At 40.9% G+C, this 27,616-nt stretch overlaps 3 protein-coding genes across 3 annotated transcripts; 1 reads left to right on the top strand and 2 right to left on the bottom strand.

The window, feature by feature from the left end:
- Positions 1 to 2,051: 2,051 nt before the first annotated feature.
- On the bottom strand, positions 2,052 to 4,725 carry C4H7orf25 (chromosome 4 C7orf25 homolog). Its single transcript, XM_027968749.2, has 2 exons — positions 4,580 to 4,725; positions 2,052 to 3,691 (listed from the first exon to the last, which is right to left on the bottom strand). The coding sequence occupies exon 2, from the start codon at positions 3,668 to 3,670 to the stop codon at positions 2,405 to 2,407; it is 1,266 nt and encodes a 421-aa protein (XP_027824550.1). The 5' UTR covers positions 3,671 to 3,691; positions 4,580 to 4,725; the 3' UTR covers positions 2,052 to 2,404.
- A 1,684-nt stretch (positions 4,726 to 6,409) lies between these two features.
- PSMA2 (proteasome 20S subunit alpha 2) lies at positions 6,410 to 20,649 on the bottom strand. Its single transcript, XM_004007997.6, has 8 exons — positions 20,590 to 20,649; positions 17,155 to 17,231; positions 16,456 to 16,588; positions 14,995 to 15,117; positions 14,161 to 14,242; positions 12,635 to 12,708; positions 11,165 to 11,222; positions 6,410 to 11,080 (listed from the first exon to the last, which is right to left on the bottom strand). Exons 1-8 carry the CDS (start codon positions 20,628 to 20,630, stop codon positions 10,964 to 10,966), a joined length of 705 nt encoding a protein of 234 aa, XP_004008046.1. The 5' UTR covers positions 20,631 to 20,649; the 3' UTR covers positions 6,410 to 10,963.
- A 192-nt stretch (positions 20,650 to 20,841) lies between these two features.
- MRPL32 (mitochondrial ribosomal protein L32) lies at positions 20,842 to 26,286 on the top strand. Its single transcript, XM_004007996.6, has 3 exons — positions 20,842 to 21,000; positions 22,876 to 23,057; positions 25,517 to 26,286. The coding sequence occupies exons 1-3, from the start codon at positions 20,871 to 20,873 to the stop codon at positions 25,769 to 25,771; spliced, it is 567 nt and encodes a 188-aa protein (XP_004008045.1). The 5' UTR covers positions 20,842 to 20,870; the 3' UTR covers positions 25,772 to 26,286.
- The last annotated feature ends 1,330 nt before the right edge of the window (positions 26,287 to 27,616 follow it).

Here is a 27,616-nt window from a genome sequence, read left to right as displayed (position 1 = left end):
GCTAACTTCTAAGCTTACTAAAATAGTATATATCTATTATATATTTCCATATAATTAATATTCTCCAAAGATGTTTTATATCCTTCTTGGTCTTGTAACTCTTACGTTGTGCTTTCTGGTTTTATTGCGTCCCTTGAGTTTTTTTACTTGTCTTCTCTTACTATATGGACCACATTTATTCTCCATGCCGGCCCCTCACTTGAAAGTGATTCAATTTGGTTTACTTTTTAGTATTGGTTCTATTTCCTGTTTGACACCCAAAATTATATTGCTCTATTTTTCAGTGGCATGCCGTCTGACATGGCAGGCACTTGGTAAATGTTTATTCAACAAAGGAATAAGTATTAGGACAACTGCCTTGAATGGGCTTCCCCCAGTGGCTCAGTGGCAAAGAATCCACCTGCAATGCAGGGTTCGAGCCCTGGGTTGGAAAGATCCCCTGGAGAAGGAAATGACAACCCACTCCAGTGTTCTTGCCTGGAAAATCCCATGGACGGAGGAGCCCGGCAGGCTACAGGCCACGGGCGTCACAATGAATCAGACACAACTGAGCTTGCACGCCTTGAATGCATCTAGTACGGAGCCGTGACTATATCCCACCATACTGCACTATCATTTTTATAATCCTATCTTTCCTTCCTTCAATTATTCCTCCACACTACAAGTTTTTGTTGTTTTCCTAAGAGATTTGATCCTGACCAGATCTTAAAAATCACCAATGGCTCTCTAATGCCAAACTTTCAGAGAACTTTGCCTGCTTTTCTAGCTTCACCTCCAGGTTTATAGTGTCCACATGCCTGGACTCTGGACAGAACCTCATAGTCAGACTTCTGTACCTTTCCCATCCATGCCCTGTATACTTCTTGTCAAATCTCACACCCAAACCCCTCAGAGGTTACTTCCTCTCTGACTTCTGCTCCCCACACCAAGAATTATTCCCTTATTGTTTCCACAGTATTTTAAACATTATTTTCAAAAATTCAGCACATTAATTATACTTCAATTGTTCACCTCCAGTCCAGACTAAGAACTCCTTGGAGCAAAGAGCAATTATTCATCTTTTGTACCAAAAACTGTTATAACGCTAGGTACTTAACAGTACCAAGGATCAATACTTTAGGACTTTACTAGGTACTTGAGAAGGCTTAAGTGCAATTTCTAACACTAGACAATTTCTGTTGCAATGAGTTAAATCTACCTCTCCACACTAAATTGGAGTCCCAATCACAGCCATTTCCCCCTAGCACATGTGTTTAGTAATAAAATCTCTCCTAGAGAAACATCCCATACTCTTAATTTTGCATTTCATTTCCATTATCACAGGCCCCCCCCAATCACATTTCACCTACTTAACACTGTGGCTGGAAATAAGTTTACTCACAAAATAGGGGTCGGCACAGTAGAAAAGGCCAGGCTGTGGAATCACAAAATCAAGTTCTTAACGCTGGTTCCTACACTCAGCACAAGTTAATACTTCAGCTTTAAACTCAAGTCCCAATTTTTTAAATGTAAATACATTATCTACTTTGCTAATTTCTTTTCGCTGCACATTAATAAAACACCTAGCACAATACGGACATGAAAATTCTTTTTAATTACAACTATATCATGCAGCAGGCATGAATCTCCCTGGGGCTATTTCATGAAAGAGACTTAATGGGATAATGTGCCTATCCCTTGCCACTTGCACAAGAATAGTATCCATAATCCAAATACTGGCCATGTGGGGGCTATTTATAAGTAAAATCTGAATTATTTATTTTTCAATATATTCAAATTAACATTTAACCTTCCACATCTTAGGTGTGCAGTAGTATGACTGTTGTCTATCTTTTTACAATGGTATTTCAGATTCATGGGACTCTTGTGATCAGACTTCGTTTCCTTCTATGTTAACCTACATAACCACCAGGCTGCACCTATCAGATAGCAATCAGTATTTTTTTGTTGTTAATAATGGCCATAATTTTGGAATCTAAAATTATCTGTAAACAATTAATTCCCAGGCTCAACCCGTACCAAATGCTAAATCAATATAATGAAAAGCAAGCTTCAGAGGTTGCTCGATATTTAATGCGAGATGCAATGTAGCTACAGTCAAGAGATGCGATTACCATTGGGGAGATGGAGCCCTACTGAATCAAACAAATCAAAGTATTGTGATACAGCTGCAAGCCTTACAGAGATGTATTTCTAATTATAATGTAGCCAGTTTGATAAATACGGTTGTCTCTTATGCTTTTTCTATTTTAGGTTATTTACTTTATAGATGAGACACACCATCAACTGATTTAATAAGAGTTCTAAGTATTAATTTCACCATAGATTTTTTTTTTTCCAATTAAGATGGGGAGACACAGGCTTTGGTATAAATAACTTATTTCCATGACAATAAAGGATATCATTAGTGTTCGTTGTCAGTTGTGCAGTCCTTTGGTAAGGGGGTAGCTAGGGCCTCTTTGCTCTCAGTAAGTGCTCTGGGCTGATGGATAAATACACTAAACTTAACACCCTGGTTGTTGGCAGCCCTGACAAAACCACTATTGGCAGTCATTGTAATGGCTTTCAGGTTGTCTCCTGTCCCAAAAATTGTTAATGAGCGGCTGTTAATTTTGGAACTAGCCACTAGTTTCAAGGCACGCTCAGAAGGCTGGTCTGGGACAACATTAATTCGCTTAATCAGCATCGCAGCTCGCTCTCTCTCCCCAGGTCCTCCTAAGGTATCTAGAATAGACTGAAAATCCTTGACAGCAGATTCGCAAGCAAATAACTCCTTGTCTTTCATAAATGCCTCCAGCTGTGGCAGAACCTGCTCTTTCCTCTCCTGCTCTGCTTGTTCCGTGAGCACTTTTTCTTTGAAGATAAAGTGGCAGCCTCCATAGCTGAGGGCAGATACGTAGGTGATTAAAGTAGTAATGTCCAAGTTGACTCTTTTGCACACGTCCACCTTGATTTCTGTAGGAAACGCGACACTTGCTAGGATGTTTTCTCGATCTACCCGGGTCACCTGCAAAAGTTCAGGGCCCTCATCATCTGATTCACTCTCACTGGGCTGGAGCTCTTCACGGTGATCTAACAGAGAATTCACTGCTACTATGTCCCCCCTCACTGATATGCCCATTTCTTTCAGCTTCTCTGCCATGGGGCTGGAGACACTATTGTAAAATGCAAAGATGATGTGAGGGTTGCTATACTGCACGGGCTGCTGGTGACTGGCCTGGAGGAAGTCTTCAGCCTGCTCAATAATGCTTTTGTCACCATACTGGCCCCTGCCCAGCCAAATATTATGCAGAGCTTCAGCCTTGCGGCCAATGGCTTTCACCCAAGTATGACCACCATTTGCAACAACATCCACCACAAGGGTCTGCTTTTCTCCAAAGGTGTCTGTGTAACCGAAGACATGGAGAACACTGACCACTTCCTCCAGGTTTTCTGCTGATTCCACGATGGCTCTGAGGTGTGTCAGGTTAGTGCTCTGCAAGTGGGACTCCTTAATAGCTACTTTTCCAGCTTCTACTTTCTGTAAGAATTTTAATTCCGCCTTCAACTTGCTGCACAGCTTGGCCCCACCTTCGACGCCGCCTTTTCTTGATCTGGAAAGTGACTCTGCTCTCTTGATCAGTTCCTTGGCTATGGCGATGCGTTCACAGAGCATGGAGTTTGCAGACATGCTGACAGCATTATTCCTTTCCTATGAAAACAAAACAAACCAACCGCAAGCAGTTTTTCACTCAGGACTGTAAGATTTCAATCGGACAGCTAAGATTACGGAGGCCCCGAGACTATGAACCTGGGATTCTGGGTGTCTGGAGTGACTTCCTCTTCTGAGAGCTAAGGAAAGGATGACAGCTGTACTTCCGAACTTCTTACCTACGCTGGTTTTCAAGACTCTTTACACTTTCATTTTTTCAGCTTGAAAGTCTTGGGATCCACAATATAACCCGGGTTAGGATAAAATGCAGCGGGCTGGCAACCTGCTACATAAGAAATTTCCTTATAAGCAGCCTTACTATTTGGCTGTCAAGATATTTTAGAAGGCTCGGAATGTCACGATAAAATGGTTAAAATATCCACATAGACTAGCTGGTTAAAAAATTGTCCCCCCCCCCCAAAAAAAAAATTATCCAAAACAAGAGACTTTCCTAAATTGAGCACTCTAAGCTTTTCATATGGTACACGCGCCAAGCAATCAAGACTGCCTGTTCCTGCCTGTGACGTCAACCCAGCCTATTTCTAAAGACCGAAGGAGCCCACCGACTTGCCTGAAGCTCCCATTCCAAAAGAAAAACCTGGAGATAAACTCCACGGAGCAGCCCGCAGCGGCCCGAGCGGGCGGGCCTGAGGTCACTGGGCCCTTCCAAGCGGGCATTCGGCCCTTTTGGGTCCACCTGCACCGCTGGCCCCGCTGGGTGGGCTGTGGCTCCAAAATCCCCCGCGACCAGCGCCGGGTCTGCGGCGCGGGCGGAGGGGGCTCGGCGGCCCGGCGCCCACCATCCGCCCCGAGGGGCCAAGCCAGTTAAGTCCCCTCCGAACCTCAGAAGGGGCGCCCCGTACCCTCTCCCCTTCCCCGGTTCCTCACCGGCAGCGCCCAGAACTGCGAGCGCAAGCAGGGGGCCACGTGCACGCGAGGCCGGGACCCGCCAGGAAACCTCACCCGGCAGCCCCCACCCAACTCAGGCCTCCGCAGCTGCTCCGCCTGCGTAAGCCCTACCGCCTCAGGGGCCTAACGCGTCACGTGGCCCCGCGCCGGCTGACGCCGAGCCCGCGATTCCCAGGCGGCAGCGCGGCCTCGAGAGCGGGGCTGACGCTAGCATGGCGGCCATGTTTGTTGATGGCACCGACTTTTCCTAACTGCCGCCGCGGAGCGAACCCAGGGACGCGCGGCTTTTTGGCTTCAGGGGAGGGGCAGGGTGGAACTTTCAAGACCGCGCCTCTCCCACTGGACACCGACTGCTCGATGCCCAGGGTGCCTGGTTGGCTGAACCCGCACCCTAGCGTTTGATCTAATAGTTAAGACTTTGCCTGGGGCGGGAGTCGGTGCCTTTTGGTGGAAAAAATTTCCCGGTGGCGCCCAGCTCCCCTCCTCGGGCTAAGCACATCTCTTTGCCGTCAAGCTCAAATCCCTAGAGTGCCAGACGACGGTTGTTGTAGCAAAAGCTTGGCTCATTTTAACAGAAAACTGGCTGGAGAGGCTTGTCCGAGGTTACACAGCTGGTAAGTACTGGAGCTGAGACTTCTGACTCCAAACCAAAGCATTCACCACTGCATCATCACGGGCTCTGCAGTGTCATACATAGATCCTCTGCCTTTCTAAAGACAAATGGTCAGTGGCTTCCGAAGGGCTGAGAAATTGACATTAACCCTGCTACAGTGTCCAGAGTCACCCATAAAGTAGAAAGTGAAGTCGCTCAGTTGTGTCCGACTCTTTGCGACCCCATGGACTGTAGCCTACCAGGCTCTCCGTCCATCGGATTTTCAGGCAAGAATACTGGAGTGGGTTGTCATTTCCTTCTCCACAGGATCTTCCCAACCCAGGGATCGAACCCGGTTCTCCCGCATTGTAGGCACGACACTTTACCGTCTGGGCCACCAAAGAAGTCTTTAAGCCTCATTCTAAAAATTAAAGAGAATTTGAAGTTAAAATTTATCCTATGCCTGCCTGCTCCTTTCAGTTAAGTCGCTCAGTCGTGTCCGACTCTGCAACCCCGTGAATTGCAGCACGCCAGGCCTCCCTGTCCATCACCAACTCCCGGAGTTCACTCAAACTCATGTCCATTGAGTTGGTGATGCCATCCAGCCATCTCATCCTCTGTTGTCCCCTTCTCATCCTGCCCTCAATCCCTCTCTTCATCAGTCTTTTCCAATGAGTCAGCTCTTCGAATGAGGTGGCCAAAGTATTGGAGTTTCAGCTTTAGCATCAGTCCTTCCAAACAACACCCAGGACTGATCTCCTTTAGAATGGACTGGCTGGATCTCCTTGCAGTCCAAGGGACTCTCAAGAGTCTTCTCCAACACAGTTCAAAAGCATCAATTCTTCAGCACTCAGCTTTCTTCACAGTCCAACTCTCACATCCATACATGGCCACTGGAAAAACCATAGCCTTGACTGTACGGACCTTTGTGGGCAAAGTAATGTCTCTGCTTTTGAATATGCTATCTAGGTTGGTCATAACTTTCCTTCCAAGGCATAAGCATCTTTTAATTTCATGGCTGCAATCACCATCTGCAGTGACTTTGGAGCCCCCAAAAATAAGGAACCAACCCAGAAAGCTAAAAAAAAAGAAAACAAGACTGCACAGGAGACATGTCAATACGTTTTTGGAAGACCAAGAGCAGTGAAACTTACTCAGTGCTTAACATATGGCAGGCATTGTTCTCAGCGCATTTCACATATTAATTTATTCAATCCTTTTAGCCTCAAAGATATACTTTATTTGAACCAGAAAGCCTCTCTGCAGATGGAATAGTTAGCATAGACAAAACTGCATCAAGTGATTCACAAAGCAGAACTCCCAGAAGGTTCTGGATACCGGGGTAGTTGAGGCAGGACTGGAAGTGGGCACTGCTTGTTGTATATCCAACAGACACAGATGTCCTCTCTCCAGTCCTGTGAAGCTGGGACTGTTACGCATCCTTCCCCAGGCAGAAGTCTAGCATTTATGATGTTGAAGATAGGGGATTAGAAAGGTTCCAGACACATTACAAAGAATGTTCACTATCCTGAATAGCAAAATGCTGTTGGCCCCTTTTCTGCCTCTCACAAAACAAAGGCACTCCTGTTCCACTCCCCTCATCACCCTCTCCCCCAAACCTGTTTTTCTCTGGAGTAACAGAGCACATGAAAGACCACAGAGAAATTATTTATAGGTGATATTTGGCATCCGCCAGTTGGTGGCTCAGACGGTAAAGAATCCACCTGCAAAGCAGGAGACCTGAGTTAGATTCCTGGGTTGGGAAGATACCCTGGAGGGATGGCAACCCACTCCAGTATTCTCGCCTGTAGAATCCCATGGACAGATTGGTGGGCTATGGCCACAATGAGTTGGACATGACTGAGCAACTAATCATAGCACAGTAAGCAGGTTTGGGACTCACAAACAGCACTTACAAACATTTTTGTTTGGAATCTAAAGGAAACAGAAAGCAGAACAAATGTTTTGTTTTTAAATATCTTTAAACTAACATTCTCAGGTGGCTCAGATGGTAAAAAATCTGCCTGCAATTCTGGAGACCTGGGTTTGATCCCTGGGGTGGGAAGATCCCCTGGAGAAGGGAATGGCTACCTACTCCAGTATTCTTGCCGGGAGAATTCCATGGACAGAAGAGCCTGGCAGGCTACAGTCCAGGGGGCGTGACTGAAGAGTGGGACACGACTGAAGTGACTAACACTTTCACTCAGATGAATCAAGAGAATTTTTTTCTAAAGGGGAGATAATGGAGTATAGGAAAGAGTTCTTCAAATTTAAAAATGCTATCCCAAATCTTAAAAACATCAATAGAAAAGTAGAAAGTGTCTACTAAAAGTAGAAAAGTCTACTAAAAAGTAGAATTTTAAAAACAGGTGAAAAATACAGCAAAAACAAAAGGATCTAGTATCCAGTAAGAGATTCAATGTGGAGACAATTCTTTCTAGTCTAGAATTCTTAAACCAGCCAGTCAAGAAAAGGGGAAGAGGATGAGATGGTTGGATGGCATCACCAACTCCATGGACAAGTTTGAGCAAGCTTTGGGAGTTGGTGATGGACAGGGAAGCCTGGCATGCTACAGTCCATGGGGTTGCAGAGTTGGACACAACTGAGCAACTGAACTGAATCAAGGAACAGAATAGTTTCTACATGCAACTAGCTTAGATTAGAGCAGGAGAGAGGGTTCTTTCTTGGAATGGTGTGGAGGGTAGGATGAGAATTGTTAAGATTACTTGATATCTGACCAAGAGGAAAACAGACTGAAGAGGGTTTTACAATCTTATTGGGGGGGAACTGGTAAGAATGTGAGCCACAGTAAAAAACAAAGCAAAAAAGTGAGGAAAAGCAATCACAGTATACTTGCGTGGTGTCACGTCAGTCATTTCCAACTCTTTGTGACCCTATGGACTATAGCATGCCAGGCTCCTGTCCTTGGGATTCTCCAGGCAAGAATACTTAAGTGGATTGCTACATCCTTCTCCAGGGGACCTCCCCAACCCAGGGATGAATCCATGTCTTCTGTGTCTCCTGGGTTGGCAGGCAGGTTCTTTACCACTAGAGCCATCTGAGAACCCCTCACAGTATACTTACATGCCAATAAAAAAACCTTTTAAGCTCAACATTGTGATCTAATTAAAGCACAGGGGAATTGAGGGAGGTATTAAGAGTTCAAAATTCTCATATTGCAGAAGAAAATGTTTATATGGTAGTTAACCTTTTGGAGTCCAGAAATGACCATATAAGCCTACTGTTCTGAAATACAGGAGTACCTGATAGAGTACTTAAAAAGTGAAAAGTGATGAATGGATCAGGGACAAGGCCTCTGATCAGGGTTAGCTGTCCAACTTTAAGCTCATGCTTAGGAAGCTATCATTTGGTAGCCAAGTATTACTGGTTCTATAAGGTCCTTTGGAGCAGAATCATGGGAGGAAGTATCAATTGAAGGGCCTGTGTGAAGTAATACGACATTAATACAGGACCACTGGACTGGTTTCAGGAAATTAGGATTCTAGACCAAAGGACTTACTCTTACATGTTCTCGGGCAGTCCACTGACTATTAGCTTGTGTTTTTTTACAACAGGGATTCGGAGCTTGCCTACATTTGCAGTAAGGACTGAGAGCACGCATTTTCAGCCATGAACATAACTGAGCAATAGATGAAAACTCCTCTGATCATACTTATTAGCTAATTAGCACTTGATAAAGATCCGTATTACTTTTTTTCCTGATCCCCCTTTCCTTTTGAACTCCCTCCGACCCCCACACGTGAATATTGAATATGTCCACATTTCACTGCTAGTAATTGTTTTACAAAAACTTGAATTCACAGTTCAGTGAGGAACTAGAAAAGAAAACAAGTGGAGGCAAATGTCTTAAGAGAAGATACAAAAAAAAACACAAAGAACCAAAAATGGAAAATGTACATGAAGAGCATTATGATACTTAAAATAAGATTTTAAAAGCTAGAATCCACAGGCTAGAAGACTGAAGAGTTTGGAAATGTGTAGGGATGCATGCAGTCGGTTTCTAGACCAAAAACTTTTCAGTTTCCCAAGAACTGAGACAAAAGGGAACAACTTACGGTCAGTGAAGAGAACAAACTGAGAACCAAGGGAGAAGTGTTTATGGAGAAGCTTCAGTTGAACTGGGGTTTGGATTTAATGGGGCAAGAGGCAGAGATGAGACTCTGGACACAGATGTGCTTCAGCTCATTTTTCCTCCCTTTATTCCATAGGATTTATTCTGTTAGCACTCCATAAGAACCTCCATGTGCTTTTTGTCCTAAATAAAAATGCCTCTTCCCTTCTTTGAAGAATTTTGGCATTCCTCTGATTTCTTAACGTTGGACATTAGCGAGCCTAAGCAAATTCAAAGGAGCTGAAAGTAGCTGAAACTTAACCATTAACCTTGCCAGGCCTTTCACTTGCAGAATCGAGGTTAGTCCTGAGAAAACCCTCTGAGATAATTACCGTGTGCAGTCACTCGGCCAGTTAAGGGGGAGAGGTGAGACCTAACTCCAAAACCATTCCTTTTGACCACTAAGTTCTTTTTAGCATTCTGGATTCATAATGTACTAAGAGCCAACAAGGGGAGGCTGTAATGTTAAATGAGGCCTTCAAGACAAACGTCTAGAAACAGTCAAGTTGGCATCTCCCATCTCTCATCATAACACTCCTGCCACTCTAGGGGTTACGGTGACAGTAGGGAGAACTGGGAATCCTGACAAAAATACTCCAAGATAAGTCTCTTTCCTAAGAAGGCTAAACTTAACCAAATCTTTTGAGATCTTTTGACCCACATTTAAGCCACAGAAATCCCCATCTCTTTGTTGGTAAGAAAAATGACATTCATAAATTATGTTCTGTGAGCAAGACTAATGACAGGATTTCTCTCATCCTACGATGCCTTAAAAAAACAAAGAAAGCTTTAAGTGCTATGCCTTCACATATAATGGAAACAGGGTTCTGATATTCCATGATTAGCTTGCTGTTGGAAGTCTTAAAGTGCAGTGAAGGTTCTGATTACAGAGGTTTCATGAATGAGGGAGAGACTTAAGCCGTAATTTTGACATTTAAGTATTAGTATTTTATTTCCAGCACTCACGTTCATCCTTGAGTTAGAAAGATCTAGTAGACTCTAGGGGGCTCTTTTGAAATACATTTACGTACTAGTGATGGAAAAGTCAACAGGAACTAGCACACCGTTTTTTATGTATCTACATGGTACATCTCCTATAGGAGACTGTGGCTTAGCACTCTCGGCAGCTCCAGAGCAATCTCATAGAACATCCTAGGTTTCACTGATCCACACCTAATGGTGCCCGAAATACAGCTATGCTTCCTACCTTGCCTCAGAATCCATGAAAGTCTACAGATTCTCTCAGCTCCAAAAGCAGTGTTTACTGAAATCAGGATTTTGCTTTCCTAAAGCAGAAAACATCTGACAGTAAAGAAGATGACAAAGTTTGACTTAATCCAAACTGTGTGAAGATTAAAGACCAATTTCACCATTCTGCTTTTCAATGTAGTTTCCAGAAATCAACTGTGATGGAAAGCAGGAAATATAACTATGTTAAAAGTTTACTAACTCCTAAAAAGCTGGAAGTTAATTTAAGAGTTTATTATGATTTATAAGTCTCATTTTAAAAACATCAGTCCATCAAACCATGTAGAAATAAGTATGCAAAAAGTCTGCAAAACAAAACATACTTTAAACATGTTTAAGTAGAGAAGTTATCTGAAATTCTGGATTTTCAGTCACTTCATTATTTGCATTATTATGCAATGGCAGCCAAATAATCCTTAACTTCAGTTGGGGTAAGCCTCCTAAATCCGGCTTCGTTGCAGATTCCAACTTCAATATTATCTTCTGTCATCTGCCCTTCAAAGCTTTCCTGATGAAGGAGGGGAAAAGGTCAATTTTCTCAACAGTTAATTATAAAATCACTACAAATCCAATCAGTAGATATTGAACTAACCTTTAGGGTTAATATGGCTGTATGAATGGCATCTTCAAGTTCCAGATCTTCATTATATCTAAAGAATTTTTTTTTAAAGAAAAACAATGACTTATGGCACTATTAAGATGATTCATGACTAAGAAAACACAATGATAGCAACAGCATAAGATTTTAAAACATCTAATAAGACATTCTTAAAAATATAAAAAGTTACAGATTAATTCTCCTAGTCTCCTCACTGAGCTGTCCCCAAAATAAGAAACTGACAATTATTTAGGGTGCATTCCTGACATCATGAAGAGTGTAACCCTAACACGAGTTTACTTAAGAAATTTCCTTAAGTATTTTAATATGATCAGCATGTGGTGGCAATATTATAACAATTTATAAAAATAAAGCGGAGAAATCAAACCTCTAGTAAAATTTCATAACGTTTGGAAGACTCACCAATAATACGTAAGATGAAAAATAAAGTGCTTTAAGATCCTAAGATTATTTAAGCTTACCAAGTAATCCCAGGTCTAAGATTTTTAAGTAATCTTAGCATTAATATTATCTGAGAATGTACTGAAAAGGTTCATTTGGTGGTTAAAATCAATTGCAGACTCCTCCCATCCAAAACATAGGACACTTTTTGGTGGGCTACAATAATGCCGAGTCTAGAATACAGCTGGAATTAAGTGAGGGCAGTCTGCTGTGCTGGGCAGGGGCAGATTTTTATGTATCATTCCACTTTTTATCAAGTACATACATCACGTCTTTTTTTGTTTTTTAATTTCTATTTGGCTGCACTGGGTCTTCGTAGCCATGTGCGGGCTTTCTCTAGTTGAGGTGAGCAGGTGCTACTCTCCTATTGAGGAGCACAGGCTCTAGTTGTAGCCCATGGGCTTAGTTGCTTTGCAGCATGTGGGATCCTCCCAGACCAGGGATCAAACTTGTGTCCCCTGCATTGGCAGAAGGATTCTTAACCACCAGACCACCAGGGAAGCCCCGTATGTCACATCTTTAATCTACCATCAACACCAGGTACTTGCGTTCACCATATATATATATTTTTTGGAAATTGTCAAAATGAAAATGATAGAGGAGCCTGGCGTGTCCTCAAAGAACCAGTCATGACTGAGTGACTGAGCACACATACAAACTGTTATCACTTAAACCATTTAAAAACTTTCTTCCCAAATTTTTTACTCCAAATCCAATGGTCTCTTTTTTTTTGAGATGGTAGAAAAAAATGAAGTAAAAAAAATAAAAAAAACATTTAGGAAAACATGAGAATGTAGAAAGAGAAGTCCTTAAGAAATGAATACTACCACTTAATATGTTGAAGGCTGAGGAGCCCAAGTACAGACAAGTAAGTTTGTTCTATCAGTAGCTAGGCTTGACTACAGTCATGCTACAAATTTGTTTATAAATTAATGAAATTATTTACAGAGAGCTGAAGACTGTAGAGTAAGTGTGGTAATGAATCTAGTTTTATAAATCTACCTTTTCTCAAGGAAAGTCTTCCCATTCACATAGTTCTTTCCCATTGCTGTGGCTTTCCAGGCAAAGTAAGCTCCCTAATCAGGAGAGGAAGAGGAAACAAAAACAAAAACACACATTTTAAATCATTAATATAATTATTTATGACTCTGACATTTATTTCTCAGTTCCATAATTTGTCTCTAAGAGTTTCAGAATATTTATTGGAATGCAATGAGCTATGTCACAAAATAAATCAATGTGATAACAAAGAGGCATGAAGAACTTTTGGAGGTACAGCATCTTGATTGTGTTGATGATTTTCTCAGGTATTTAATACATCAAAACCCCATCAAATACGTATAATTTACTGTACAAAATTTATGTGAAAAAAAGAAACGAGGTTAATTTAGAGCAAATAATCAAAAGTAATATTTTAGCTTACTACGATTGAAAGGCTCTAAAAATCATATCTATCTGAAAAATGGTGACCATTGGTGAACAAACTAAAAAGACACAGCTTTGCACTAAAAATTTTCAAAGGTGTTGATTTTTGTAATCTAAAGTTACACAAAAACAGCTACCACATCATATATGACTCATCTACTGAAAAAGTACATATGCACACATGTACAGAAACTGAAAGCAACAGACCATATTTTAAAAGAAAACAAGTGACTTTTAGCTATAACAGGGGGAAAGGGCAAAAGATGAAAGCTGGATTCCCATGATGGCGGCTCTGCTACTCTCAGGAAAAGAAGATAAGAGGACTTGGCATTTAGCTTCAGAAGCTCAGATATGGGATAACAGACACTGTCAAAGTTCCTCAAATACTTAATTTTTCTGATTTAATTAACAACCTAAATATTTTTGCTTTTTCAAATTACAAAGCTAGAGTATAAGATGTGCATCGAGTAAACCTGACATTACCTAATGATCTATAAACTATGAAAGGTCAGTTTCTAATAGTGAATCTTTTTTTCTGGGTCTCCTCACAGTAAACATGAGTGACAGACGTGAGACACACGTGGAGGAGTGGTGCTTCTCCAGACACCTGCCAACCCAGACACCAATCTTCTGCTTTATAGCAGACGACTCACTCATTTTGCAAAACATCAGTCATGACAGTAACATCAATATTTCTGCAGAAGAGTCACTTCAAGTCAACCCCAAGATTAAACTAATGGCAAAGGGCACTGCCCACTCCCAGAAAGGTTTTAACTGAACTTAGAATTAAAATCAGCTTTAATCATAATTTTAAAAAGAATTCCACAGATTTACAGAGATTTGATAACAACTACTTCAACAAATCATTCTAAGTATGTGAAGTTAATCAGCATGCCAGAAGAACAGAGGGCAGAACTAAAGGAGGTTCCTTATCAGAAGATGAAGTTATCAACATTTTAAATGTACAAGTGAACATGTATTACTTCTAAAGCCCAAATGGAAGAGAAAATACTCTAATTTGTAAGGTTTTTATGGCTTCTATTTCTATTAGGTACTCAAAGAGCACTTTAACAAACTCCTCAAATACATCTAATGGTACTTACAGATGGATCTGACTGAAATAAATATGGCCGTCCCTCATTCCAACCACAGATAAGTAAAGAAACTCCAAATGGGCGAACACCACTGAACAAAGAGAAATGAAAATTAATCGGCACCTTCATGGTGTTAAGGTCAACTTAATGTAAGAAGTTATTAATACTCTCAAGTAAAGCGAGTTATCAGGTCACCGAATTAGACTTCTGAGTTCCTTAAACAGCATTTAACACCTTTCTAAACAAATCAATTCAAAATGAATTTTCTTTATGGTACTGAGGAACAATAGTCAGATCATTTTGGTAAATAGACTGATACAAATATTGGGGTTAATAAATGTGGGTAACACTTCATGTCCTAATAAAATAGCAGATTTCAGCAAATGCAGCTTTTCCACTGGTTTTACATTTCAGTAATTACCTCATCATTTTCACAACCAAACTCAAGAACACTGGAATTAAAATGAATACAGATGTGTCAGTTACTACTTTCATCAAGTGCTTACAATCATTTCCAGCTAGAAGATAAATGTGGAAGCAGCAATGACTGCCTGCCCATAAAGAAATGTTTTAATCACTGTCAAAAGGACTTTATCTAGAAGCTGCTTTCTGCTGTTACATCAACAGCAAGAAAACATTTCTGCTTTCTCTTTAAGAAAATATTTCAGGTCCAGTTAAGATCAGAACTATTCATTCATAGTGGTTTTCTTCACTGATTAAGGAAATACAGGAATACTAAGTCCTCTTTTTTTTTTTTCTGAAATATGTCTACTTTTACAAAGGTAAGATGATTTTTTTCCCCCCCTAATTCATGACACATTTCAAATAATAAAATCAGCTTACCCTGACTGGGTGTATTCCTGCATCACAGAAGCTACTCTCTGGACCAGCTGAGCTGTGGGAATGGGTTCTTGGTAAACAAGATAGTACTGTTGAGCTAGTTTTCGAGCTCTGTGCACAAGTACCCTGAAAACAGAAAAGAAATAAGACAATTAAAATTCAGATGCTTTACATCCTCAAGACTCATTCACCTTCTACAGGCATACAACTATAGCCCAAGTTTGACGTGCATCTCTTTAATAGTAGCTCTCAGCTGTAAACCAGTCTTGTTCTTACATCCAATTACAGTTAACTTACAAGAAAATATCACAGTGTCGCTGAAGAGCTAAACTACAGGAAATGGACGAGAATAAGACAAAAGGAACACTATGGACTAGAGGTATCAATCAGTTTAACAGAGACAGCTTTAGTGCACAGGAGAGCTTTATCTCTTGTCACAGCATCTTCAAGAGTATGCCCTCCTTACCCCAAGAGAAGCTCCCTTAGCATTTGATATCTCACTCCAGGCAATACACTAATATGCACACACATGAACCCACATACACATGTGTTAAGGCATCTCACTTTGCCTCAATCGTGTCCACAGACTGAACTTCAAAGAGTACCATGAAACTATTTATAACGTAAAAAATGTAAGACTTGTCAAAAGTGTAACGATTAAGTATACTGGCAAGACAAGCAAGATTTACCTCTCCCTGCTCAGGTGCTACTGATCTGAGCTCCACATCACCCCGTGAGCAAGCATCCTGCCGTGTCTGTTGACACTGTGAGTGGTGGTGCACCGCAGCCTCCCTCCCTGCAGTGGCAACAGGTCCACTGCAGTGAAGCCCGAGCTCAGAGCTGCTGCCGACTCACGAAAGTGAAATTCTGGCTCTACCTATCTGTTCCACAAAATCAGTAACGAAGTAACGATAATCCTTTCAATCGTTAAATGACAAACACAGAAAACTGTCAATCTCTTTAAAACTTGCTGGTACCCTGATGGAACCAGATTACTCTCTTCCTATGAATATTAAAGAAGAGACTACATAAATGTCTGGATCCTAACTGGCTGTCATACTCTACAACTTCCAGTGGCCTTTTTGAGAATTCTGTCCTTTCACTAAAAACAGAAATAAATACAATGAGGTTAACTCTGGATAGTATGCTTTCTTTTGCTGTCTGGTAAACTTTTTTTAAAATAAAGTTTATTATAACATGTATTGCTGAGGCCTTGGACGGCAGAAGAGAAGAGAGATGACAGGGCTAAGTACTGTATCCATCTCCTCTTTTAACAGGTGAGGAGCACTAAGCTCTCCTTCAAGTAATCCCCAGTCTGCCTCATACTGGCAAATAACTAACTTCAGCTGCTGCTGTTCAACGGAGCAAAAAACAAGCAGGTAGGCGATTAAAGGAAAACATCTCTTGTTTTTCCTTCCCAAAGTATTGAAAACAAGGAATTCACGTGATGGTGATACAAGGTACCTGTAATCTGGGCCCATGCCACTATACACCAAACCTATATGCTTGGTGATTGGTTCCACTTTGTGGACACTTCGTTCATCATACAGAATGGACTTCTGTTTCTTCTCAGTTGCCAAGACCACGCCATTTGCAGCTTAAAAAAAAAAAGAAAAGAGACTTGAATGTTTAATCATTTAAACACTCTGTTTTAATAGTTTTCTAGTTATAGAAGCATTTCTGCCAAACTCCTTTATTTTCTTATTTATAAAACCTTTTCTTCTGACTTTCCGTATTAGAATCACCAAAGGAATGGTAACTCAGCTTTCCCTCAATGGTCATCTGTATTGCACAAGAAATCCCTGAATTAAAGGTATTATGCAACTTTTCCTAAAGTATTCTAGGACACCTTAGGGTACATAAGTTTTAAAATTATGGAATTCTGCCTACTCGGCGTACTGTTCTTGTAATTTGAAACTTAAAAACCAATGATACATTTTTGTAAGGTATCCTTAAATTTTACAATTAACCTTTTCTAAGTTAAAAAATTCAATCATCTTCGGTTTATTACTTCTTTAAACATCAAAATACTGTAGATTAACAAAAAGAACTGTTAAAAATTATGCTGCCACAACTATTTATTTTTACATTAATGCCCTATTAATCCCCAAAGAGCGTTACAACTAATAATAGGAATCTGAAGTGAACGAAGCATTTAATTACCTTTAATTCCCACTGAAGGAGCTCCTCCAGCTACAGCAGCCAAAGCATATTCTATCTGGACAAGCTTACCAGACGGGCTTAAAGAGAAACAGATATTGCTAGATTTCACCTTCTCAAATATTTATTACAGGAGCATCTCTGAGAAAAGGGCAGGAAAATAGGCCAAATCCACTAATCAAGCATCAAGGAATAGATGGGCTTTGAAAATTTATCAGAAGTCACATAGAAACCAAGTTTATTAGGTGATTTGAACATATACATAATGAAACACTAATCTCTTTCCTTTGGTTATTTTTCTTGTCTGCCATTTAAAGCATCATTATTATTCTTTCCTCTCACCACTCACCAACAGTTTTCTCATCTGTAAAATGGGGATAATAGTGTTACCTAGTTCAAAGGTTGTTGTGAAGATTAAATGAAATGACGCCTTTTGTTCCTGGCACAAAATCAGCACTAAGTAAACACCAAATAGTACTGTTATGCTGTGAGCTGGTTATACTTAACATATCTGGTTCCACTGAGTTTGACAGTCAAATACTAGGTCCAAACTGGCTTTTTAGGTCATATATAATTTCAGTCTAGTTGTTGAGTGTTAGAACAAATACCATAAACATCACCAACCTTTCTATTTGATTGATAGTCTTTGAATGAAAATAATTTGTCCTAAGTGAGACACAAGCTAGGTCCACATACCCAGTCTATAATCTTCAGTTTCAGAAGGTCATTTGTTTCATCTTCATAAAACTAGAGATACTGTCACTCAAGTCTCAACTCATACCATGCCATCGCGCTCCAGAGACACAACTACCCTTAGAATTCAAAAAACCCCTCTGACAAGACAATTCCTGTTTGCAATGCACTTCACCAGTCTGGTGAACTCCTTCCAAGTCATTCTCCACACCTTAACAGAAGTGTCATTTTCTCAAGAAAAGCTGCCCTGACCACCCAGACTGAATCCCACACACTCATACCTAAGTGTCCCATGCTTCCTCCTTGGCCCAGAGTCAACACATTTGAATTATTTTGTAATATTCACAAAGTATAAGCTCTGTTCAATCAATACACCAACACATAACTGATGACCAGGTTCATCTGACTGACAGACATACATCCACACCTATTTAAGGAATAAACCTAGGGGTAGCAGTCTAAAGACTGTTAAATGACAAAATTAGCTGATTTGGGCAGTGCAGTTCCAAAGCACCAGGATCTCTATCAGGGATAACTGAAAAAATTAGCCCTCCAGCAAGTTTTCTTATTTTCCACTCTTACTTCCATTCCCTGATCCAGAGTTACTTTTATATCTTAACATCTTCCACTTAAATCCTTTAATCCATTCACAATCAAAGCTCCTTACTCTGGCCTACAGGGCCCTGCAAGACTGGTCCAAACCCAGGATAACTCCCTGCTCACTATACTCTAACACACTGGCCTATCAATTCAGTCTTAAACTTCAGCATTTTCAAACATGCTTTTCCCTGTCTGCAACTCTCCCTACCCCTATATCTTCAAATAGTTGGCTCCCTTTCATCTTCCAGTCCCCTCAAACAGCCCCCAAGCATTGGTCTTTCCTGACCACCCAATCTAAAGTTACATTCCTTCTTTCGCCCTCTCAATAAAAATTCCTGAGGAAGGGAAAAACATTCTTCAGAGTGTATGAGTAGGCACCCATTTGTTTACCCACTGATTGTCAATGAAGTGAAAGTCGCTCAGTCCTGTCTGACTCTGCAACCCCATAGACTATACATTCCATGGAATTCTCCAGGCCAGAATACTGGAGTAAGTAGCCTTTCCCTTCTCCAGGAGATCTTCCCAACCCAACCAGGTCTCCTGCATTGCAGGCAGATTCTTTACCAGCTGAACCACAAGGGAAACCCAAGAATACTGGAGTGGGTAACCTACCCCTTCTCCAGCAGATCCTCCTGACCCAGGAATTGAACAGGGGTCTCCTGCATTACAGGAGGATTCTTTACCAGCTGAGCTAAGAGGGAAGCCCACTGGTTGTCAATATCCCCAACTAAATGTTATCCTCAAGAACACCTTTTCATCCTATAGTATAGTCTCTTATCACATCTACCATTAATAATTCTGATTACAACAGGACAGAAACAATTTTTAAAATCCAAAACAGAATTGCACCATCATATTAAAAAAAAAAAACAAGAGTGTGTTTAAACAAGGAAATTTATTATGGAAAGATTCAGTCCCTGATAACATATGGTTGTTTCATGTTTCAGCTGGGATTAGGATAACACTTTCTTAAAGATAAAGGTCCAGATTTTGTCTCTGAATACGAACAGTAGCGACCTGTCAAACTTTGTTTCATATCATTGTATATGAAGAGATCTTTTTTAAAAAAGATAAATATTCTAGTATTTTCAGAAGACATTACACAGTAATGCAAAGTGTATTAATTTTGTCGTCAGAAAGAACCCAGTTTAAATATTAACCTATGACCAGGGAGGAGTTATTGAATTTGAGTTGTGGTCAGCTCATCTGTAAAATGTTTAGAAAACATGTATCACACAGAGTAGCCTAAAGAGATGGGAGTAAGCTCCACCCACACAGAAAGTACTCAACAAGTTGGATGCCGCCCGTCTTTAGCTGTCAGATAATATTTTTAATTAAACAGGCCATTACTGATCTGTAGGAAAATGGCCAAATTGAATCCTTCTCCCGTCAGTACAGCCTTTGGTGACGGTTTTCTTACACCGGGAACGATGATAGTGCATCTCTGATTTATTTTGAAAAACATGCTTACATAAATATTCTAAAGTTCAAAAGCCTACCATCTTTCTTTAAATAAACATATCCCCCTTCAAAAATAACAGCCCCAAAGCAAATACAGCCTATTTTGGAGCCCACAAAGACAAGGGGCTAGAAACACTACCACTTTCACTTTCAGTTCTTAAGCTTCCAGTAGGGGCACCGAAGAAATCGAAAGCGGGAAAAGGTTTCCAAAGACATTAGCGCCAAATGGAAGCTAAGACTAGAACTGAACTGTAAAGTTGGGTCTTTCCAAGAAAAAGGAACCCCACAGGGCTGACCAAGATTCCGACCTCCAGAAGCTCCTGAATCAGGCCTACTTGAGTCAGGAAGAAAGAGTTCTGAACAGGAAACCTGAAAGCAGCTCATTCAAAATTGCCTTTTTCTCTAGTTCCAAAGCGAAAGAAAATCCCTGGGTGAGGGCCTCAACTTCCCACAGCGCCTAGATCTCCCAGGATACCCTGACTCGCGTTCCCACGGTCCCCAGGCACCAATGCTCCCCAGGCCGCGGGAAGGCCCCGCAAATGACTTGGCAAACTCGCATTTCCACCCCCATTTCCTACGAGGCCCTCAGGAAGCGCCAAGTCAGAGACCAGGAAGGTAAAAACCTGGTCGGCAGAGCTCCTGCAACCTCGGTTACGTGGAGGACCTCGGGAGTCCCTTCCATACCTGAATGTAGTCAGCGAAAAGCTGTAACCACGCTCCGCCATCTTTACCCGAAGAACCAACGCACATCCGCGCACATGCGCGCTGAAGCCAGTTTCGTTTCTTTTTCCCCGCCCCGCGCGTTCCTTTCTAGATTTCTGATTGGAGAAAAGGCAGAGCCGCTCCAGAAGAATGCTGGGAGTTATAGTTCCAGGTGCGCGTTTGCCCGACTCTGTGTCTATGCGCATGCTCAAGGTAGGGGCGGGACTCAGAGGCCTGGTGGGGGTGGCTTTCGGCCGAGCAACATGGCGCCCACCATGCTGGTGCTGCTGGTTCCGCCGTTGCCCGTAGCCCGAGGACTTCTCTGGAACTGTTGGAAGCAGCTGCAGCGAAAACTTCTGCAGAGCCGACCAGGTTTTCCCAGTCCTCCATGGGGTACGTAAAGAGGCCTCCGTGGAGAGGGGTTTGGACTGGGGACTCCAGGCAGCGTGGTGAAGTCTGCTCGTATTTAGCCTGCTCCGGTGTTCTGATCTTTGGCTGTGTGTAGGGATCGTTGTCCCGGACATTCACTTGCTTAGGAACAAAGACAGCAGTTTTTGCTCCCCAGTCCCCTGCAAAAAGGAAAAGAAACGTCCTCTGACTGTCCCATTCCTACAGAGAATGTAACCGAAGTGCATTAACTTAGCATCAAGGGACACCGCTCTCTAGATCTTCTTTTCTTTCCAGTCCAGTCCACCACCTAAAGCAGTTTGCCTTCTGTACCATTTGAGCTGTGTCAATTGACTCTTGATCCTCTATTTCCCCTGAAAACTAATTTTAAATGGAAATATCTTGGGTGTTAAAATTGTTGTTGCTTTGATATTTACATCCTACTCGATTTCGAAGTTATCCCGAACATAATAATGATAATACTCGGGAGAGCCCACTAAATGTCAAGTGAAGTGAAGTGAAGTCGCTCAGTCGTGTCCGACTCTTTGCGACCCCATGGACTGTAGCACGCCAGGCTTCTGTGTCCATGGTATTTTCCAGGCAAGAATACTGGAGCGGGTTGCCATTTCCTTCTCCAGGGGATCTTCCCGACTCAAGGATCAAACCCAGCTCTCCCGCATTGTAGGCAGCCGCTTTTACCGTCTCAGCCACTAGGAATGTCCCGCTGAATATCAAAGTCAACATATATTTCGTATAATCTCCACTACGTATAATTTCCACTTTCGTTTAATCTCGTCGTATATTTCATATAATCTCCACTAGGATCCCATTAGGTGTCTCCACTTTTGAACTGAAGAACTAGACTCAGAAAGGCCCCAAGGTCACACAGACCTTCCAGAGCCTGTGCTATTAACCACTGGTCTGTGCTTAGCAATACTTTCAGGTATATTGAAAAGGAGTATCGGTTGTTAAGTGTTAAACAGCGTTGTATATTTTTAAGAGTTCCTAAAATCAAAAGAAATATTACAGGCCTGAGGAATATAGCAAGGAGAGGGTAAATAAATCTTTTTTTAAAGTTTTTATTTTTAATTGAAGGATAATTACTATACAATACTGTGTTGGTTTCTGCCATGCATCATGAATCAGCCATAGGTATACATATGTCCCCTCACTCTTGAACGTCCCTCCCACCTCGCACTAATTTTTATAAACAGTTTAGAAAAACAAAAGTGAAATGGGTTGGTGGTCACAGGAGTAAATTAGTATCCTAGAAAGAGTGATGAGTTAGTTTTTTCCTTAGAGTACTTTCCTTAGGGAACAAGACTAAATATTATGAGAACTAAGTGTCTTAAAGGGCCTATCAGGTTATATGACTGAGGAGCTAACTCAATTTGAATATAATTTAAAAAAAAGACAATCAGCATTTATATCTGTGCTAGTAGGAAGTGGATTTTGAAAGCCTCAAGCTTAAGATTTACTTGTAACTAGGTACTGCCTATCAAGCAGAATGTGGACAATTGAGTGAATTATTATTTTTTTTTTTTTTGCCTTGGTTTGTTTAAATTTGGTGCCTCTCACACTTTTATTCATGTTTACTAAACCTCTCAGTTCTGTATTTTAAGATGAGAAACTTTTGGTAGAATTTCACTGATTCATTTAAGCAAGTGCCACTAAATATTCTGTTCTAAAGTTATTTCAGGTATGAACTTTAAGTATATTTTAATAGCTACTAAGGTTTCCTATTAAATGTCTATTGAATGTAATGTTTTAAGTTACATAGGCCTGCTGATATATTACTTTTGATTGTTAAAGAGAGTGATACTTGGAAACGGTCATTTCAGAGCTAGAAACCATTCTGTATCTCCATGGTTTATTTTGTAGGACCAGCGTTAGCGGTCCAAGGTCCAGCTATATTTTCAGAACCAACAAATGATACCAGTGGAAGTACAGAGACGTCCAGCCTTTCGGATAGTATATTTTGGATGGCGGCTCCTAAAAACAGGCGCAGCATTGAAGTGAACCGCTGTAGGAGAAGAAACCCTCATAAGCTTATTAAAGTTAAGGTAATATGGTGATTTTTGTGGGTGTACTTTTTCTCATGTCCACCACTGCATCATCTCTTGATTTGTCCATATAACCTATGAGTAAATTATTTTTAGATCCTGTATGTCTACCTTTCCCTGCTCTAAATAAATCCAATATTCTTGTTATATATGCGTCTACTGTTCTGTAGGCTAAATGCTCAGAACACAGTCAAGGAGGGAGTTCAGAGTCTGGACAGAGGACTGGGTTATAACGAGTCTGTGTGACTTTTGTATTGTGAGCTGTGCCAGTCCTGAGCTGTGTGATTTTGAACTATATGTAAATAAACGTTTTAACTATTGCAGAGCCTAAAAGTCAGAAGCAGTAGATCTGTTTGATATGAGGTTTTATTAACCCTGACAGATTTATTCTCTTCTTTTCCTGAGTCCAATGAGATACTGTGAAGTAAAATCCTTAGATAAGTAGTAAAAATAGTTAATATCTTAATAAGTGCCTTTGATGTATCTAAGTGCTTTACATGAATTATATTTTCAGAACAGCTCTCTGAAGTAAATATTGTTTTGCTCAGCTTGAGAATGAAGAAACTGAGACCAAAAGAATTCATCTATGATCCCAAACTTTGGAGAAGTTTGGAGAAGGAAATGGCAACCCACTCCAGTATTCTTGCCTGGAGAATCCCAGGGACAGAGGAGCCTAGTGGCCTGCCGTCTATGGGGTCGCACAGAGTCGGACACGACTGAAGCGACTTAGCAGCATGATCCCAAACTTAAGTGGTAGAACCAGGATTTGAGTCCTGGAAATGACAACCCACTCCAGTGTTCTTGCCTTGAGAATCCCAGGGATGGGGATACCTGATGGGCTGCCGTCTGTGGGGTCATCGGACATGACTGAAGTGACTTAGCAGTGTCCTATCGAAGTCCTATTCTCTTGAAACGTTTTTTGTGTGTGTTCCTATCCTTAGACAATTCTAGATCTCAGTGCTCCTTCTCCGTCTCCGCACCCCCACCCCCAGCACCCACCTACCATCTTCCATGGGTACACTTTCTTCATTGATCTAGTAACAAAAACTGTAGTGTTTATTACCTTTGATTTATTAATCTATTGTTTTAACAGCCATGTTTTGAGTTCATGTTTATTCCACAGTGTTCCCCAGGGCAGTGCAGATGGAACTCAAGGACAGAAAATTGACTTCCATAAGCCTCCACATTCAGTATTAAAACAAACCCTTAGAACATAAGCTCAAAAGTATTACTGAGTCATGGTTGGGACCACAGTTAAAATGTGGAACTGTAAAATACTTCATTAATATAGACAGTTTTCTGTTAATATATAATTTGTTATGCTGAGGGCTTTATTAGGAAAAGAGCACTTACTGACCATGGGTATTTTTTCAAATCCTCGAGTTGAATGTACAGTCCAGTTTTCCACGTATTGGAGTAAGATGAGAAGTCAGTGAATCAAATGATTTGCAAGGTTCTTTGTTTCTTTTGGGTTTACCTGGTAGCTTAGACTGTAACGAATCTGCTTGCAATGTTGGAGACCCAGGTTTGATCCCTGGGTTGGGAATATCCTCTGGAGAAGGGAATGGCAACCCACTCCAGTATTCTTGCCTGGAAAATACCCCACGGGCAGAGGAGCCTGGCAAGCTACAGTCCATGGGATCACAGAGGGTTGGACATGACTGAGTGACTAACACTTGTTTCTTTTAGAAAATGAAGTTCTTGTTGTCATCTGCCTCATAAATGTTTGTATGTTAGTCTTTAGACATATTTAGAGTTTCTTTGATGTTCCTGTTTAGTATTTTTCTTTATATTTCAAATCTACCTTTAGAACCCACTGAAAGGACTTCTTTTAGAGGTTAGAATTGTCTTATTAAAATTGGATAGATGTATAAAAACTCACTAAAATACCCTCAAGTGGTAATATATCAAGAGTTTTACATTAAGAAATAATCAGTGTTCATTTATAGGAAGAAAAATCACACCCCATACCAACTATACATCATACAGGAATTTGAATTGCACTGTGATAATCAGGGGAAGCCCACTTGTAATGTGTTTGTCATCTTGTTCTTCCCAGGATTGATTGAAAGGAAGAGTGAATTCCCTTTGCCTTGGTCTCTTAGTTAAGATGCTGGCTGTATGGATCACCCATGGGCTCCTTACCAGATGTTTAGTTTTTGAGGCTGGGGGAATAGAGTACCATTTCACATAGTAAGACTGTTGTATTTAAGTAAAAATGTACCAGATTCAAAGTTAGTAAACCTGGATTCTAATTCCAGTTTTCCTGGAATTCAAATTGATTAATTCAAATCAATATGTGTCCTTAGTTTCCTGATTAAAATGAGGTTGAACTGGGTACTCTGTGACCTTGTGCAGGATGAACATTTCCGAAGAAGTTTAAATATAAGCCTCATCCTTGATGATGTGTGCATTTTGTTGCCTCTCATGAAATTTTCTTTCTTTCTTTCTTTTTAAAGAACAATATAGACTTTTGTCCTGAATGTGGTCATCTGAAACAGAAACATGTCCTCTGTGGCTATTGCTATGAGAAGGTGTGCAAGGAGACAGCAGAAATCAGAAGACAGATAGGGAAGCAAGAGGGGGGCCCTTTCAAGGCTCCTGCTGTGGAGACCGTGGTGCTGTACTCGGGGGAGACACCCTCCGAGCACGATCAAGGCAAGAGGATCATTGAGCGCGAGAGGAAGCGGCCGTCCTGGTTCACCCAGAGTTGACATCAAACGTGTTTCAAGAGGATGGCTTCACATAAGACCTTTCTCCTGAAAAAGGAAGATTCTTTGCTTTTACATTGGTTGTGTGCTTATTTTTAAGTCATCGATGTAGCTTCAAACATCCTATATAAGCAGTTTTTTGCAGGTAATTTGCACAGGAGTAAAGTCCAAATGTTTCTGCAGAGGCTCAATAGATTTCTGTGTCTGTTTCTATTATATAATGAAGTTTCAGTAAAGATAACATTTTCAGGACTGAGAGATAAAACATAATTTAAAATTCATAGCCAAAATTAGGAGTCTGGGTTCTAGTTTTATTTGTTTGCGACTGTTTTTTCTTACTTAAGAATAGTTACATGTATGCTTTTGTTTAAGTAACACCTGGAAATAGGTTATGTAAATTCTCGGTATCATTTTTTTTAAGATGGTAGATGTAGCAGTAAGAAAAAGGTTGTTCTGTTTCTTGTTTTTCTTTTGTCTTAGCAAATTAAAATTGCCTTTGTATGGCACTTGGTACGACACATAGTATGTTACTTTTTTAAGATGAAGCAGTTCTTGACATTTTACATTAAATCACAGTAATATTCAGAATTAATTAGATGTTTATGAGATCTGTAATTAATAGTTTTGGGAGAGAGATTTTTTAAAGGAGATATAAGTGAATTCAATAGCACACAGAAAATGTACTGAAGGGATTGCTCTTGCATTTTCCTTCTAATATGACCTTTTAGTTTATTTCACATTTTATCATGTTTATCTCTGTAACAATGGCTTTTTTAGCAATGCAGTTCATATTTCCCTCTCCTTCCCCCATTTCTGTGTCTACTGTGAGTCCAGAGTTTGGTGTTTTCTGCCTCATGGAAAAAAAAATATTAGAAGTGAAATAGCTTATTAAAACACAAAGTAAAAAAATATATAGTTGAATGAAAAATCAGTATGCAAAATAAGATAAAGCCCAGGGATATATTTAAAACAAAATGCATGCTGCAGTGTCCTGAATACTTATAAGAATTAGGCAGTGAATTCAGCACTGAACTTGCTTTTGCTTGAAAAGGACATCCATACATGAGTCGCCACAAGTTGACACGTGATCCAGAGCTGTACCTCTACCCCGGTATTGTAGACAAACGCCTGAGGTATGTCTTGCCCCTGAGCTGTCATGAGGATTCTGTGATCCATGTTAACAAGCATTCCTAGAAGTAAAATGACCAATTTCATGCAGTACAGTATAGACTAAAGATATATTATTAGAGTGTGATTCAGTGAGAGCAAATCCTGAAATCTTCCAAAATACTGGAGTCTCAGTAATTAGCTCTCTGAAGACTTAGCTGCACCTTCATGTATTTAGAAAAAAACATTCTGAAGGAATTGGTTGCTTATTCTTATTCCAGCAGTCCTCTGCAGACAGATTTTTCCCTCTGACAAGCCTTAGAAGTGCCTAAGTGCCTAGTACCAGATGAATATACTTGAGGTAGAGTCATGATTCGTGGTGATTTAGTCACTTTTTGTGACCCCGTGGACTGTAGCCTGCCAGTCTCCTCTGTTCATGGGATTTTTCCAGGCAAGAATACTGGAGTGGGTTGCCATTTCCTCCTCCAGGGGATCTTCCCCCACCCAGGGATCGAACCTGAGTCTCCTGCATTGCAGGCACTTTCTTTATCAATTGATCTACCAGGAAAGCCCACGTGACTCATGGAGGCTAAGACTAACAAGGTACACACCTGAATCTGCTCCCTACTCAGCATCTCAGTGGACTATCAGGTTGCAAAGCATGTCTGGGTACACATTTTCCATAGATTGGGCAGGAGGCTACAGAGCTGAACCTAGTGAGAACATGTGGTCAGGGCAATT

The sequence above is a fragment of the Ovis aries genome, chromosome 4 (assembly GCF_016772045.2).
Source record: "Ovis aries strain OAR_USU_Benz2616 breed Rambouillet chromosome 4, ARS-UI_Ramb_v3.0, whole genome shotgun sequence".
Lineage (NCBI taxonomy): Eukaryota > Metazoa > Chordata > Mammalia > Artiodactyla > Bovidae > Ovis > Ovis aries.
This window is presented reverse-complemented; position numbering and strand designations above follow the sequence as displayed.

Coding starts and splice junctions, on each gene's coding strand:
- PSMA2 (XM_004007997.6), bottom strand. CDS start 20,630: ATGGCGGAGCGTGGTTACAGCTTTTCGCTGACTACATTCAG. Junction 12,709..14,160: donor TATTTCAGTCAGATCCATCT/GTAAGTACCATT, acceptor TCTCCTGATTAG/GGAGCTTACTTTGCCTGGAA. Junction 11,223..12,634: donor AAGACTTTCCTTGAGAAAAG/GTAGATTTATAA, acceptor AAAATTCTTTAG/ATATAATGAAGATCTGGAAC.
- MRPL32 (XM_004007996.6), top strand. CDS start 20,871: ATGGCGCCCACCATGCTGGTGCTGCTGGTTCCGCCGTTGCCCGTAGCC. Junction 21,001..22,875: donor TTTTCCCAGTCCTCCATGGG/GTACGTAAAGAG, acceptor TTTATTTTGTAG/GACCAGCGTTAGCGGTCCAA. Junction 23,058..25,516: donor ATAAGCTTATTAAAGTTAAG/GTAATATGGTGA, acceptor TTCTTTTTAAAG/AACAATATAGACTTTTGTCC.
- C4H7orf25 (XM_027968749.2), bottom strand. CDS start 3,670: ATGTCTGCAAACTCCATGCTCTGTGAACGCATCGCCATAGCCAAGGAA.